Source organism: Grampus griseus (genome assembly GCF_964374135.1).
Source record: "Grampus griseus genome assembly, chromosome: X".
In the NCBI taxonomy this organism is placed as follows: Eukaryota; Metazoa; Chordata; class Mammalia; order Artiodactyla; family Delphinidae; genus Grampus; species Grampus griseus.
In genome coordinates, this window is record NC_138999.1 from 33,273,410 (window position 1) to 33,288,325 (window position 14,916).

The window sequence follows — 14,916 nt, forward strand, 5'->3', positions numbered from 1 at the left end:
TTGATTGAATAATTAAGGGACAGGAATCTAGAGGCAACATCTTTAGAATTTAGAATTGAACAATTACCACGTAGATTTCCAACATAAGTACTGATGTATAAGTCTAGATCACTTAAGATGTATCCAGAAATAATTTAACCCATTCAAGTATTCAGTTTGGGTGTATTTTATACAGTTTTGGAGCTAATCCAATAATCCTTGCTTCTCAGTAGATGATCTAGCCACTTGAGAGGAAATTTGAGATGTACATGCTATGGTCATTCAATGAATAATTTGCTCCAAGGATGACATTTTCACTTTTTTCCCAGTAGTAGAACTGGGTTTCATAGATAACTTACCTTTGTTTCCTACATTCAGTACTAGTTCAGGATAATTGCTGTGGAGAACAAATTGACATATTTTTCTGGAGTGATTTTTTTTTTATATTTAAGATCCAATTGTCAATTTCTAAGTCCAACCAGGTACTGAATCTCATGGATATAATACTCTAGGGCTAGAAATCTCTCTTTGACTCCTAGCTGCTTTGCCTCAGCCACCATGTCAGACTTGTCACCGATCTTGCTGATTTTCATCCTCAGTTGTTACCTGAAAACTGGGTTTGCCTCTTGGTGGGTGTTGAGCCAGTAGACACAGCCAAGCCAAAGATGGGGAGAAGAAGGAAGTATTTATTATTACTTGAAGCAAGTAAGGAGAACACCAGGGATCGTTCTCAAAAGAGTGTCTCCCCAACAGCAAAACTGGGGAAGCTTTAAGCTGAGTACATGCATACTCATGAGGGAGCTGCAGCATAGAATTGGAGCAAGTTGACAGAGTCCAAGCTTCAGTTGATTGAAGTCAGGAGGGGCGACATTATCATTCCATCCTCCACCTGGGTGGGGGCCTTAGTTCCTGCAGAACTCAAAGATATTATGTGTATCTCTTAAGGAACCAGGACCCTGCCCCAAGGCTGCACTTTTGTTTCTTGACTGCTCCTCCCTAGTTTCTGCATTCCCTCCCTTAAGATCATTAATTACTGAGACCTGTTCCAGGGCAAGTATTTTAGCCAGGCTCAGATCACAAAATGGCTTAGGCCAAAATGGGTTCTACGTCAAGAAAGCCATTCCTGGTTCCCTTTCTCCAGGGACCCCCTAACCTATCTGCTTCATAGTGGCCCAAGTATCTTTATCTTTCTTTTCACTTCTTGCCCGCATGGTACCCTGATTCACATCTTCATCATTTCCTATCCTATCTGTTGCAATAACTTCTTCACTGGCCTTCCTGCTTCTGGTTTCTCCCCCTTACAATGCTCCAGAGATGCTGTGATTCAACCTGAAATTTACAAAAACTGCCAGAGTTCCCTAGCATCTCCAAAATGGCATTCCAACTCCTTCACTTGACATTCAGATATTCCCATTATGTGACCCAATCCTACCTTTCAACCTCATCATTTTCCATTACAGTCCTCCATAGAGGTGTTGGGACAAGTAGTAAGTGAACATGGGCCATGTTCTGAGAATGGTAAATAGGTCTGTGTAACTGGGGTAAAGGGTTTGTGTAACCGTTGCAGATGGGTGTGATTATTCAAAGGTCCTTCTTTTCCACATTCAACTGATTGTGAAACCCAGACAGGTCCTTCTACCACCTACGTTTTTAATTTGTCTCCTCCTCTCTATTAGTCTTGCCATTGCCCTAGCTCGGCTTTTGCCATCTCTCTCCTGGACTGTTGCCATGGCCAACCTGTCTCTTTGTCCCATTCTCTCTTTACTCTAACTCAGTCATTATATTACATCAAGGTATCGTGCTAAAACAGAGTCTGATTGGGACACCCTTGGTGGTCCAGTGGTTAAGACTCTGTGCTTCCACTGAGGAGGCACAGGTTCTATCCCTGGCCAGGGAACTAAGATCCTGCATGCCGTGCATCATGGCCAAAAAAAAAAAAAAAAAAGAAAACAGAGTCTGATCATGGCCCCTTTATAATTCAAAACCTTCATTTGTTGCCCAATGTTGTCATTAAAGATTATTTACCCACCGATGCAGTGGTTAAGAATTTGAGCTATAGCATAAAAAAATGAAATAGTGCCATTTGCAGCAACATGGATGGATCTAGAGATTATCATACTAAGTGAAGTAAGCCAGACAGAGAAAGACAAATATCATATGATATCACTTATATGTGGAATCTAAAATATGGCACAAATGAACTTATTTACAAAACAGAAACAGACTCACAGACATAGAGAACAGACTTGTGGTTGCCAAGGGAGGGGGGAGGGATGGGTTGGGAGTTTGGGATTAGCAGATGCAAACTGTTATAAATAGAATGGATAAACAACAAGGTCCTACTGTGTAGGACAGGGAACTATATTCAATACCCTGTGATAAGCCACAGTGGAAAAGAATATGAGAAAGAATATATATATGTATAACTGAATCACTTTACTGTATAGCAGAAATTAACACAACATTTTAAATCAACTATACTTGGATAAAATAAATGTAAAAAAAAAGAACTTGAGTTATAGGCCAGACTGCTTGGGATGGGATCCTGGCTTTACGTGTGAGACACATCATTTCGTTGCTCTAAGTCTCAGTTTCCTCCTCTATAAAATGGGGATAATAATGTTTACAGAGGGTTGTTATGTGGATAAAAGTATACTGAGTATGAAGAGCAATTAGCAGATACCTGGTACATAGTACGTATGCAACTAATAGTGGCCATTAAAATCACCATAATATACTCCAAAGATTGAGATGGACTCTATAAATAACTATAGGCTATTTTTTAGCCTATAGGCTATAAATAACTATAGGCTATTTTTTACTTAATTAAGGATTTTTGAGAGTTTATTTGGCTAAAGAATTGAATTCCAATGCTGTCCTCTTTTCTTTTGAGTAGGCAGCTAAGGATTGTAACTGGCGAATGGTTTTTTGAAGAAAAGGCAAAGCGTTTCAAGCACGTCAGTGTTCTGGGCACTGATGTTGTCCGGCAGTCCCTCTTAAGAAGAAGTCCGGGTAACTGAAGCAAAACTGTTTTAACCTTCATTTTGGCAGGCTAAATACCTTCCCTATGTTATGTAGCAAGTGAGAACAGTTGAATTTCCTGAATCCCTTGGGTCATTTCAAACCTCAGTGGCATGAAATCTAAGTCTGCAGTTCATACAAGGGAAGAGGAAGTCGGTAGAAAATAAAACCCACAGTGATTTTTCATATACGTGACACACGGAGATTTCCAGGGGAGGCGTTTATCTTCATCACAGACGGGTCTTTTCCTGAAGGCACTTCCAATATTTTACTGAACATTTAAGAAAGTGACATAAAACAGGTGAATTACATGATTCACATTGTGAAAGCAATCCTTGGTTTTTCAACAGGATGTGTTTCAGATTTCATTTAAATGTTGTTTTTTCTCATCCAGTGATTCTCAACCAGGGGCTGATATTTTGTACTGTGCCCCCCTCCGTCAAGCTAGGCGAGTGTTGAGATATGCAAGGGCGCATTTTTGATTGTCCCAATGACTATGGGGGAATTAATGGCATTTAGAGATGCTAAATGGCCTGAAATTGCGCAAGACGGTTTCACTCAATGAGGAATTATACTGTCACCAAATGCAAATAACACCCCCCCTTGAGAACATTACTCTGTGCCTTGAGACTACAATTTAATTGGTTAAATATTGAGTGAACCTGTGTTTAGGATCATGTTTCTCAGGTATGCTGTAGTAAAGGTGGAGCAGGTGTCTTTTGGTCTGTTCCTAGGGTATCTCCCCTTTCAGACACTGGAGACAAATGCCCTTATTTTTAAGTCTGGCGGGTAGGGCTGGGAGGCTTGGACCTGATTCCAGTGCCACTTCTGGGTGTCACAGTAGCAAGGAAGGGCTTTCCCAGGTGGGTAACGTCAGGTCTGATGCCACAGTGGGACAGAGTGGAGTTAGAAGTAAGCAGTTAGCTCTGGCTGCTTCCTCCGCTCAAACCTCAGCACCTTCCAGAGTGTAGACTGTCTCTCAAGTCACGAGGTGTGTGCACAGGTGTTGGCCTCCCGGGAAGTCTGGCTTATGTGTTCAAAAATCAGGGGATCGTTTCTAGTATCCCATGCTAGAATTCAGTCTCTAGGGATTTGGAGTTCTCATGAACCAGGCTCCCCTTCCCTAAAAATATTTGCAGAGGGATCATGTATAGTTGCTCCATTGCCGTCACCCCTAGAAAGCGTATCTCAGCAAAACTCCCACACAGATGAGCCCCAATCTTAGTCCTCACTCAACTGTGGAACACTCAACAGATTAGAAATAAGTGCGTGACCGGGAAACATGGATGGGCACATCACTGCCAATTTTTTAGACTTCTGTGTCCTGTGCTAATGTAGGAAAGTGAATGAAGAATAGAAAATTGCTCTCATTTCTGGCCACTTCATATGTAAATTTGTCTTCTGGTTGTCTTTCATGAGGAGCTGAAGAAATACAAAGCCAAGAACAAACCCACCAGAACGCAGAAAAGTCAGACGCTTCGCTTTCTGCTGGGCGGAAGGCCAGCCACGATGGGCCCAGGAAAAAGGGGTAAGACCCAGCCTCTTCAAGGGAATCTTTGACCTTTGTTCCAGTCACTTGTGAAATAGATGCCTTAGTTTCTCAAGTCTAATGTCACCTAAGTGACCCAGAGAAGGTCACAGACTCATCCGAGGTAACCTTCTCCTATCATTCTCCTCAGGAAATGCAGTTTTAATTACTTTCAGTTTTAGATAAAGGTCCCTTCTGACCTGAACCTGTAAGAGTTTTTCTTTCACTTGACATATCTGGTCCTTTACTTCTGGGTAGAAGGTTTCATGCTAGGGCCAGTCTTGTCTGTAAGGAGGTGACAGCTGCCTTTGTTGTAGGGTCAACATACCTCCCCCGCACCCAACCTGAGTGCTGACGCAAACTGAAACCTCCAAATCAGAGATTTATGAATAGGGCTTAAAACATTGTCTCCCCTCTTTGAAATGCGGGCCTCCTTAAGGAAGAAATCATTTGCCCACCTCACTGACTTCATTCAGAAAGCAAATATGTGTCAAGTGTTGAGAATAGGAATGGGAGGCACACAGGGACACAAGATTCAGGGAGGCGCTGGGAAACTCGGAGTGAGAAGGTTCCATCAGGGAGAGTCAAGTGGCCCCCAAAATGCAGGTCATAAGGACCCAAAAAGCAAACTGTTGCCTTACAGCCCTGCCTGTTGTAGTCTCCATTTCTCAGGCAACTGGTGGCCAGTTTTGTGGCCGAGGGAGTGAGAATCCTAATCTACACCAAGTGGCTTTATGGTTCTTTCTGGGTAGTGTGGCTTCGTTCTCAGCAGGAGCCAATGTGAGGGGCTGCCAGTGCCTGAGCCTTCATCTGTCGCTACAGAAAGTCCATTTTGTTCTGTTCTGTTTTGTTTTTTAAAGAATCTGGAACTGTGAGTAGACATGAAACCTAAATGTCATTTGACTCAAAGACTCATGACTAACCATGTCTTTGTTAATTAGCAGAGATGAACGGGAAAGATAGCCTAGAGGGACCATACATCCTATGTGTTGAGTCTTCCTACCACGTTAAACCCATTTGTCACTCCTCGAGGCTCCCATGGTGCCTTGTACCCACGCGTCACTCGTCACTCGGTGCCTTGTGCCCGTGCGTCACTCGTCACTCGGTGCCTTGTGCCCATGCGTCACTCGTCACTCGTTACTTGGTGCGCTCTGACACAAAGCCCCTCCCTGCACAAGAATGTAAAGTAAATGAACTGGTCTCGCTCAATACCACCCCCGTTTAATCGTAAGCTCCTTTAGTGCTGGCCCAGTGTCTTTTTTGCTTTTGTGCTACAGTATCCAGCATGGTGCCTGGCCCATCGAAAAGAATCAGTGGTCTGATTGAATCAAACTCAGAGCCCACAAGTGCTTCTAGGAGCTGTAGTGCACAGACCCCAGGCCAGGCATCACTGTGTGGGTTACAGAATGGTGGGCTTGGAGCTAGGAGACAACAGTGAGCCCTGCTAGAACTCAAAACTGGCATGGGATGCTTCTGTCTTCAAGGAATATAACACCTAGTCGGGAAGAAAAGGTTCAAAGGTCCACACCTGAAAAGTTAATTTGTACAGAAGGATTTTAGAAAAACATAAGATGACAATATGAGCTGCCTGAAAGCCTTTCTAAAACAACAAGACAAGGAATTAACTACAAGAGATAGAATATGGAAATAAATAATTTAAATTTTGAATTTTAAATTTATTTATTTATTTTTTGGCTGCATCGGGTCTGGGTCTTAGTTGCGGCATGCGGGCTCTTCCGGGCGTCTCTCTGGTGGTGGCACATGGGCTCCAGCGTGCGTGGGCTCTGTAGTTGCGGCACACGAGCTCTCTAGTTGTGGCTCACATGTTCAGTAGTTGCAGCATGCTGGCTTAGTTGCCCCACAGCATGTGGGATCTTAGTTCCCTAACTAGGGATTGAACCCACGTCCCCTGCATTGGAAGGCAGATTCTTAACCACTGGACTACCAGGGAAGTCCCAATAATTAATTAAATATTAAATAAGTGGCTTAGATCATTGATGTCGGGAGGGCACAGGGGCCATTGGGAAAGACATGAAATTCTAAGTGGGACTTGATGAGGACTTTGAAAGATGGATGGGGCCAGGATAACAAAAGAGGAGGAACAGTGATTCCAGGTGGAGGAGACACCATAAGCAGCACTGCAGAGGTAAGGACATGCACAAGGTGGTTCTCAGAGCAGCATAAATTGACATTATATTAACTGCTATTCTCACCAAAAATGTAATTTTCCAGTTAGATGAAAGCTTCTGACACTTTGACGAGACATTCTTCTAGTGGTCTTTGAAACAGAAACAACTCGGCAGATTCTATTAAGATTGTCCCAGTACCTCTGGAATACTTTTTCCCCCTGAGAAAACTGGAGCCTGTAAAGTAAACGAACTGGTCTCTCCAGATACCATCACAAAAAGAATATAGCTTTGGTTTTTTAATCCAAGTGCATTTGGTTTTTTAATCCAAGTGCATTTGGAAAGATCCATGTTTGAGGCCTTTGGTAGCCTGGATTGTGACTTGAATCTTGGTTTCTGAAAAGCTCTTTTTAAGTTCCTAGTAATTTAGTGCAATGGGCATGCGATCAGATTTCATCTGGTATGAGCCATTCCATTGTTCAAACTTATTACCCCAGGGACATGGGTGCCGTCACTTATTCCACAAGAATTGTCTGGGTTCTAGTACGTGCCAGGCATCTCTCTAAACTCAGGGGACCTAGCAGGGAACAAGAAGAACAGAGTTGCTGCTCTCAGGGAGCTGCGGTCTAATAAGTTGCTACCTCAGTTGGTCTCAGAGGATCACCCTAGCTCTCCTCTCTGAGCAAGGTGAGTTCAAGCTCCCTTTTCTCAGTATCCTATAAACAGGCTCTGCCCAGGCGTTGCTTCTCCATTCTCAGGTGACAGTGGCGAGTCCCCAAAGTCAATGGTCTTCTTAGGAGGGACAGAGGCCTGGCTTACCAGCAACTGGTACAGCCTTGGGAGCCTACCAGAACCTTTGACACTCTACTGCAGAAGCCCTGGGGACTGTCCAGAATTTCTCAGCCCCAAGTCTGCTTGAAAGAAGAATTATTTACTGTTGAAAGTACAAGAAATGGTATTTTTGAAATGATATGTTTAAACGCTTTCTTGTCTTGCTTTTAAATATATATATATACATATATGTATAATTTCAGATTTCTTCTTAGCAAGTTCAGATCAGCAACCAGAGGAGAAATTGTAACTTCAAAAACTGAAAGTGGGCGGAGCTACAGCTTGGACTTAGACAGCCAAAATTTTCGGAGTTTAAAGTCAGCCCCTGGTTCAGACAGGTAAGACACATACAGATTGGCCAATGGGATAGCCTGAGGATAAGGTTGATGAATTTCCATCCAAACAGTGCTTCTGGACACCTGTAAAGTATTCCCTCTCAGAGATCTAACGCATAATGTGAAAAGCCAGGAGGATATATTTTAGTTGAAATGGAAAGCACTTACACTTCTGGAATTACAGCTATTGAAATCATCTGTGTTACCTGCACGGCTGAGACTTGATGTTTTGAGACTCAGGGCTGCAGTTCGGATGGAGAGATCCAGGAAAATAAATTATTTTCATTGATTTCTTGATATTTTTCTGTTTAAGCTTCTGAAAAAGAAACCTCTAAGTGTCATACATTCCTTGCAGCTTTTTTTTTCAAATAAATTTATTTATTTTTTTATTTATGGCTGTGTTGGGTCTTCGATGCTGCACGCGGGCTTTCTCTAGTTGTGGCAAGCAGGGGCTACCCTTCGTTGCGGTGCGCGGGCTTCTCATTGCAGTGGCTTCTCTTGTTATGGAGCACAGGCTCTAGGCACGTGGGCTTCAGTAGTTGTGGCTCGCGGGCTGAGTAGTTGTGGCTCGCGGGCTGTAGAGCGCAGGCTCATTAGTTGTGGCACACGGGCTTAGTTGCTCTGCAGCATGTGGGATCTTCCTAGACCAGGGCTCGAACCCCTGTCCTCTGCATTGGCAGGTGGATTCTTAACCACTGCGCCACCAGGGAAGTCCCCTGCAGCTTTTAAAAAATTAAAAATAATTTCATTTGAATTGCCTCAGAGAATTTCCATAAATTCCACTTCTTTCTAGTTCCACCACCTCTAACTTGTTGTCAGTGGGCCAGCTCCTCAAATCTCCTATGCATAGAGCTATCACCTTGTCAAGAAAAGTAAAGAGAGAAAGGATAGCCAAGAGCGTAGTCATTTCATATCAGGCTTGATGTTCTTTATCCTGTTGGGGCATAAAGTCAAGGCTTATTTTCACGACCGGTGTATTATCAAAGGCAACGATGAGAAAAAGATCTACCCTCATGTTTCATTAAGAGCACAGTTACTCTTATACTGATACCTTTTTCCCTATAGCAGCGGTCCCCAGCCTTTTTGGCACCAGGGGCTGGTTTTGTGGAAGACAATTTTTCCCCGGGGGTTCCGACAGTAACGCAAGCGATGGGGAACGGCAGATGAAGCTTCAATCGCTTGCCGGCTGCTCACCCCCTGCTGTGTGGCCCGGTTCCTAACAGGCTGCAGACCGCTACTGGACCCCTGCCCTGTAGCATTCCTCTAAACCAGTGTCACTTTATGTAAAACTGCACAGAAAAAAATAAGCATAAAATAAATCACTTCTCATCCACTATCAAAAGATTATCACTGTATTCACTCTTTTCCAAATTTTTAAGAATATAGATTTATTTCCTTTATGATAAAAAAAAATACTTTAAACCCTGGTTGCGTTTGTCCTTGAAGTCATTTCCTTTGACTTCCCTTGGGGTAGCCCCCTGTCGTGTCCCACGAAAACTTTATATAAAGAAAAAAGCTCATTTTGGGTTTTGATTGCTGAATTCCTGACTCTCAGACAGTGATCAAGATTATTTAGAGATGATAAGCATCTCGCTTAGTGTTGCTATTTTTTTTTTTTTTTTGGCGGTACGCGGGCCTCTCACTGTTGTGGCCCCTCCCGTTGCGGAGCACAGGCTCCGGACGCGCAGGCTCAGCGGCCATGGCTCACGGGCCCAGCCGCTCCGCGGCATGTGGGATCTTCCCGGACCGGGGCACGAACCCGTGTCCCCTGCATCGGCAGGCAGACTCTCAACCACTGCGCCACCAGGGAGGCCCAGTGTTGCTATTTTTGTTCAGCCTCGTGGGGACTCAGTGGAGGAGCCCTCTTGGTTCATATTTCAGGCTGGCATTTAAAAGGGAAAATATATATACATAACGAGGAAAGATGGAGTCCCCCGTTAAAAACACTTAAAGTCTCCTGGCCCAACAAACATTAAATTATTGCATTTTAAATTAATTTGTCTTACAGTTACTCAACAAGAGTAAGGGGCATGCTCTCCAGTATCCCATTGCTTACGCCGTTCTTTCAGAATCTACCTGCCTAGGTTTATTCCTTGTGTCTTAACTACTGCTGGGTATAAATACAGTTGACTCTGGAATAACACAGGGGTTAGGGGGCCGACCACCCCCCAACACACACACTTTGCCCAGTCAAAAATCCGAGTATAACTTGACAGTCAGCCCTCTCTATCCACGGTTCCTCTGTATCCAAGGCTTCACCCAACTGTGTATCGTGTAGTACTACAGTATTTACTGTGGGAGGAAAGTCCGTGTATAAACGGACCCATGCAGTTAAAGCTATAAAGCCATATGGACTTGTTTCACCAAAGACTGGTGCATTGACCCAGGGGTTTTCTTGTTGTAAACTGGAAGGTCGTCCCTAAGTAGATTTTATATTTTAAATTGTGAATACCCGAGATGGTTTATAGATAGAATATAGCAGTCAGGGTGCTTTGGCTGAAGCATGCCAAGAACAACGTTTTCGCATGAAGGAAGAGAGTGAGGATGTTTGGGAGATCAGTAGAACAACATGTCCTTTTCCTAGAACATGTATTTATCACAGTGATGACTCATTAATGGACTGCCATAGCAAGATGAATTACCTTATCCCCAAATTATTCCTTAGAAAAGTTGGGGCAGGAGGTGGCCCATCTTTTCTTCACTCCCGTCACGTAAAGATGTTAGCTTCTTTTTGTTTGCTTGGAGCTGCAATAATTCTGCAAAGCCAAGTGGTAAAGCTGGCAGACTCTTTTCTCCTTAGGTTCTGCAAGCAGAATTGCAGCCTCCCTATAAATCCTTTTTAATATGGAACAGTACGTTCCCCAAAAGAGAACTGCAAGATTCTGGTCTCTTTGGTCTATTACCTGACCTAGCTTAGCAATTAATTCCCCTTTCTCTTCCTCAGTGCATGTTTCTTCATAGTTTGTTGCTCTTTTCCTGAAGCAGTTGGGCTTGGGCATCCTTTTTTAAAACTCATAACATATCAGAGTAGAAATGATGTTTTAGTAGATGCCTGGTTAGAGTTTATTTCTTTTCAGTAGTTTCAAAGCAGGGAAATGTGTGAATGGCTTAGTCAAGCCTCAGCAGCCTCTCAGAGGAACATGGCAAATGGCTCTTCACTGGTTGCTAGGGACTTGACACATGAGGCAGATGAGATTTTTTAAAAAGAATGTAAATGTGAACTATAATTAATAAACAGAATGCTCTTCAGGGCAGTGATTCCTAATTCCTTTCACGCTGTGATGACTTGTCGATATGGTGTGATTTGTGAGATATCTATCTTAAATCTTACTCTCCTAGAAACGAACCCTCAGGCAAGGATTCCTAAGTGAGGAATTTGTTAATTGAAATGATTCCAGGAGGAACCAGTAAGGGAATAAGAAAGACAGAATAAAGAAACGGAGGAAGATAAGCAATGTGCTATCTCAGGTGAGGTCTGAGTTTGAGAACACAGCCTGATCCTGCAAGGGATTCTGGAACATAAAGGTTTTTCCATTTTGAGCAACTGAACCATTGCACTTCTGTCCCAATCAGTCATTGTCTGTAGGTTCCCTTAGACAGGGTTTCCATATTTAGCAAATAATGTCACAGGATGCCCAGGTAAGTTTTAGTTCCAGATAAAGAACTTTTTAAAAAGCATGTTTCATGAAATCTTATTTTCATATACTACGTAAATAGTAGTATATTTTTATACTAAAAACTTCTTGATTGTTTATCTGAAATTCAGATTTAACTGAGGGTCAGGCGAGGCATACCTTAAGGCATGTCTTGGCCTCCAGTGCTAAAGGCAAATCTCTGAAGGTCATAGGTGCAAGCCATTAGCAGAAAAGCACCCAGAAGCTAGGGATGCGTGTGTGGAGCCTGGTACAATGGATCTGAGGGGATCTGGGTGCGACATCAGTAGTGTCCCCTAAAAGACAGAAAGGAAAAGTGGAACTTGGAAGTGAACATTTATTCTGTTCAGTAACAAATGGATAAAGGATGCTGCTGTGCTTCTCAGCAGCATTTCTATCATGACATTGGGGGATACGGCAAGCATTTAACCATGGGAACCTGTACCTTCTGATAACCAACCAATTTCTCATATCCCCCCCAGCACCCCCTGCCCAAGCACATTCCAGTTTTCTCCACTTGTTCTTTTTTTTTTTTACATCTTCATTGGAGTATAATTGCTTTACAGTGGTGTGCTACTTTCTGCTTTATAACAAAGTGAGTCAGCTATACATATACACACATCCTCATATCTCCTCTCTCTTGCGTCTCCCTCCCATCCTCCCTGTCCCACCCCTCTAGGTGGTCACAAAGCACCAAGCTGATCTCCCTGTGCTATGCAGCTGCTTCCCACTAGCTATCTATTTTACGTTTGGTAGTGTATATATGTCCATGGTACTCTCACTTTGTCACAGCTTACCCTTCCCTCTCCCCATATCCTCAAGTCCATTCTCTAGTAGGTCTGTGTCTTTATTCCTGTCTTACCCCTAGGTCCTTCATGACATTTTTTTTCTTAGATTCCATATATATGTGTTAGCATACGGTATTTGTATTTCTCTTTCTGACTTACTTCACTCTGTATGACAGACTCTAGATCCATCCACCTCAGTACAAATAACTCAATTTCGTTTCTTTTTATGGCTGAGTAATATTCCATTGTATATATGTGCCACATCTTCTTTATCCATTCATCCGATGATGGACACTTAGGTTGTTTCCATCTCCTGGATATTGTAAATAGAGCTGCAGTGAACATTTTGGTACATGACTCTTTTTGAATTATGGTTTTCTCAGGGTATATGCCCAGTAGTGGTATTGCTGGGTCGTATGGTAGTTCTATTTGTAGTTTTTTAAGGAACCTCCATACTGTTCTCCATAGTGGCTGTACCAACTCACATTCCCACCAGCAGTGCAAGAGGGTTCCCTTTTCTCCACACCCTCTCCAGCATTTATTGTTTCTAGATTTTTTGATGATGGCCATTCTGACCAGTGTGAGATGATATCTCATTGTAGTTTTGATTTGCATTTCTCTAATGATTAATGATGTTGAGCATCCTTTCATGTGTTTGTTGGCAATCTGGATATCTTCTTTGGAGAAATGTCTATTTAGGTCTTCTGCCATTTTTGGATTGGGTTGTTTGTTTTTTTGTTATTGAGCTGCATGAGCTGCTTGTAAATTTTGGAGATTAATCCTTTGTCAGTTGCTTCATTTGCAAATATTTGCTCCCATTCTGAGTGTTGTCTTTTGGTCTTGTTTATGGTTTCCTTTGCTGTGCAAAAGCTTTGAAGTTTCATTAGGTCCCATTTGTTTATTTTTGTTTCTCTTTCCATTTCTCTAGGAGGTGGGTCAAAAAGGATCTTGCTGTGATTTATGTCATAGAGTGTTTTGCCTCTGTTTTCCTCTAAGACACATTTATGCCAAATCAAAACAGAATTCAAAATATTAATGACTGAAATCCTCCTTTACTCAAGGTACCATCATACACTTACTCAGCCATCTCATTCATAGATTCATTTCCAAAAATCTACTGGGTATGTTTAATAATTATTTACCAAAAGTTACATATATTTAAGCAATTTGGTTATTACTAGGTATCTTTATTATTAATGATTGTAGCTATAACTCAATCTAAAGGATTTAAAAAAATACTGACAACCTTATAGTCACAGAAAATTGTTTTAAAAATTGAATTTAAAACCATATGGGTGTATTTGTCATATAGAAGTATGACAGAATGATTAATAAAAGACTTTATAGCATAAATATGTATTACATTAGGATACAGCTCTTTGGGGAAGTGGACTGGAAATATGATTTAAAGAAGAAAGAGGACTGATAGGAAACTTCTAATTATTAATGATGACCTTGTTCTGCGTTTTTTTTTTGTTTGTTTTTTTTTTCGGTACGCGGGCCTCTCACTGTCACGGCCTCTCCCATTGCGGAGCACAGGCTCTGGATGCGCAGGCTTAGCGGCCATGGCTCACGGGCCCAGCCGCTCCGCAGCATGTGGGATCTTCCCGGACCGGGACACGAACCCGTGTCCCCTGCATCGGCAGGCGGACTCTCAACCACTGCGCCACCAGGGAAGCCCCAGCCATTCTTTAGAAACTAGACATGGGAACAGAATTTTGTTGTGATTGTAAACGACCAAAATATTATCAGACTGAGAGTTCTACCTGTTCTTAATTTTCTTTTCCCTCATACCCAGAGTCCTTCCCTCATGATGACTGTCTGCTCCATTTTAGAGAGTCTTTTTAAAGGAAACAGATTCATTGAGGAAACCGTAAACATTTAAAAACCATCAAACAAATCAGCTTTTGTTTTAGTAAATCAAACGATAAAGCCTCTTTACATACTTAACACTAAGATTCATCGAACAAGATTTCACTGAGCACCTACCACATTGTATTATATTTGTCCTTTCTCCAAAAAGGAAAAGGAAGGAAAACACGTGTAATTCAGCCACAGAAAGCTAGTGGCTTCAGAGGAAACTGCAGCTAGAGAAACTGCTTAATGAATTTCCACTTCTTCCATTTTTATCTGCTTCTCTAATTCAGAGTTCAAGAGCTCTTAGGATGGTTCATTTGTGCCTAAGTATAACACACACACACACACACACACCCAGTACCAGAAATTCATTCCTTTGGGGTGTGTTGACCTCTCCAAAGAGTTTGGTTTTTAAATGGAGACACACACAGGGGCCGACAAACTTTTCTGTAAAGGTACAGATAGTTAATATTTTTTGGCTTTGTGAGCCAGATGGTCTCTGTCTCAACTACTCACTGTGCTGTTGTAGTGTCGACTGAAAAAAAGTGCACAACCTGAGAGTTGTGAGTTAAGTTTTACTGGGGGCAAAATGAGGTCTGTCGTCTTGGAGACGGCATTTCAGAGAGTTCTGAGGAAGTGCTGCAGAGAGACAGGCGGAAGGTCAGGGCACTATGTGACTTTAGGGAAGGGGGACGTGCAGTGAAGCACACATGTTGGCAGAGGCTGGCTGCTAGTCACGAGGAGCAGACGTCACCATGAAGGATTCTAGTGCTTTCCTAGATACAAAGAGATGCAAGA

The 14,916-nt window shown here is 42.5% G+C and overlaps 1 protein-coding gene across 5 annotated transcripts in view; it reads left to right on the top strand.

The window, feature by feature from the left end:
- SYTL5 (synaptotagmin like 5) overlaps positions 1-14,916 on the top strand; it is a gene marked incomplete at both ends in the record, with an annotated part of 100,984 nt that overhangs the window by 49,031 nt on the left and 37,037 nt on the right. For 4 of the 5 annotated variants that reach the window (XM_082681380.1, XM_082681383.1, XM_082681382.1 and 1 more), the window contains 3 exons: positions 2,876-2,991; positions 4,420-4,528; positions 7,689-7,823. In XM_082681380.1, the coding sequence (XP_082537506.1) occupies positions 2,876-2,991; positions 4,420-4,528; positions 7,689-7,823 (360 nt within the window). The remainder of the gene's footprint in view (positions 1-2,875; positions 2,992-4,419; positions 4,529-7,688; positions 7,824-14,916) is intronic. The other variant, XM_082681381.1, reaches the window with a different exon arrangement.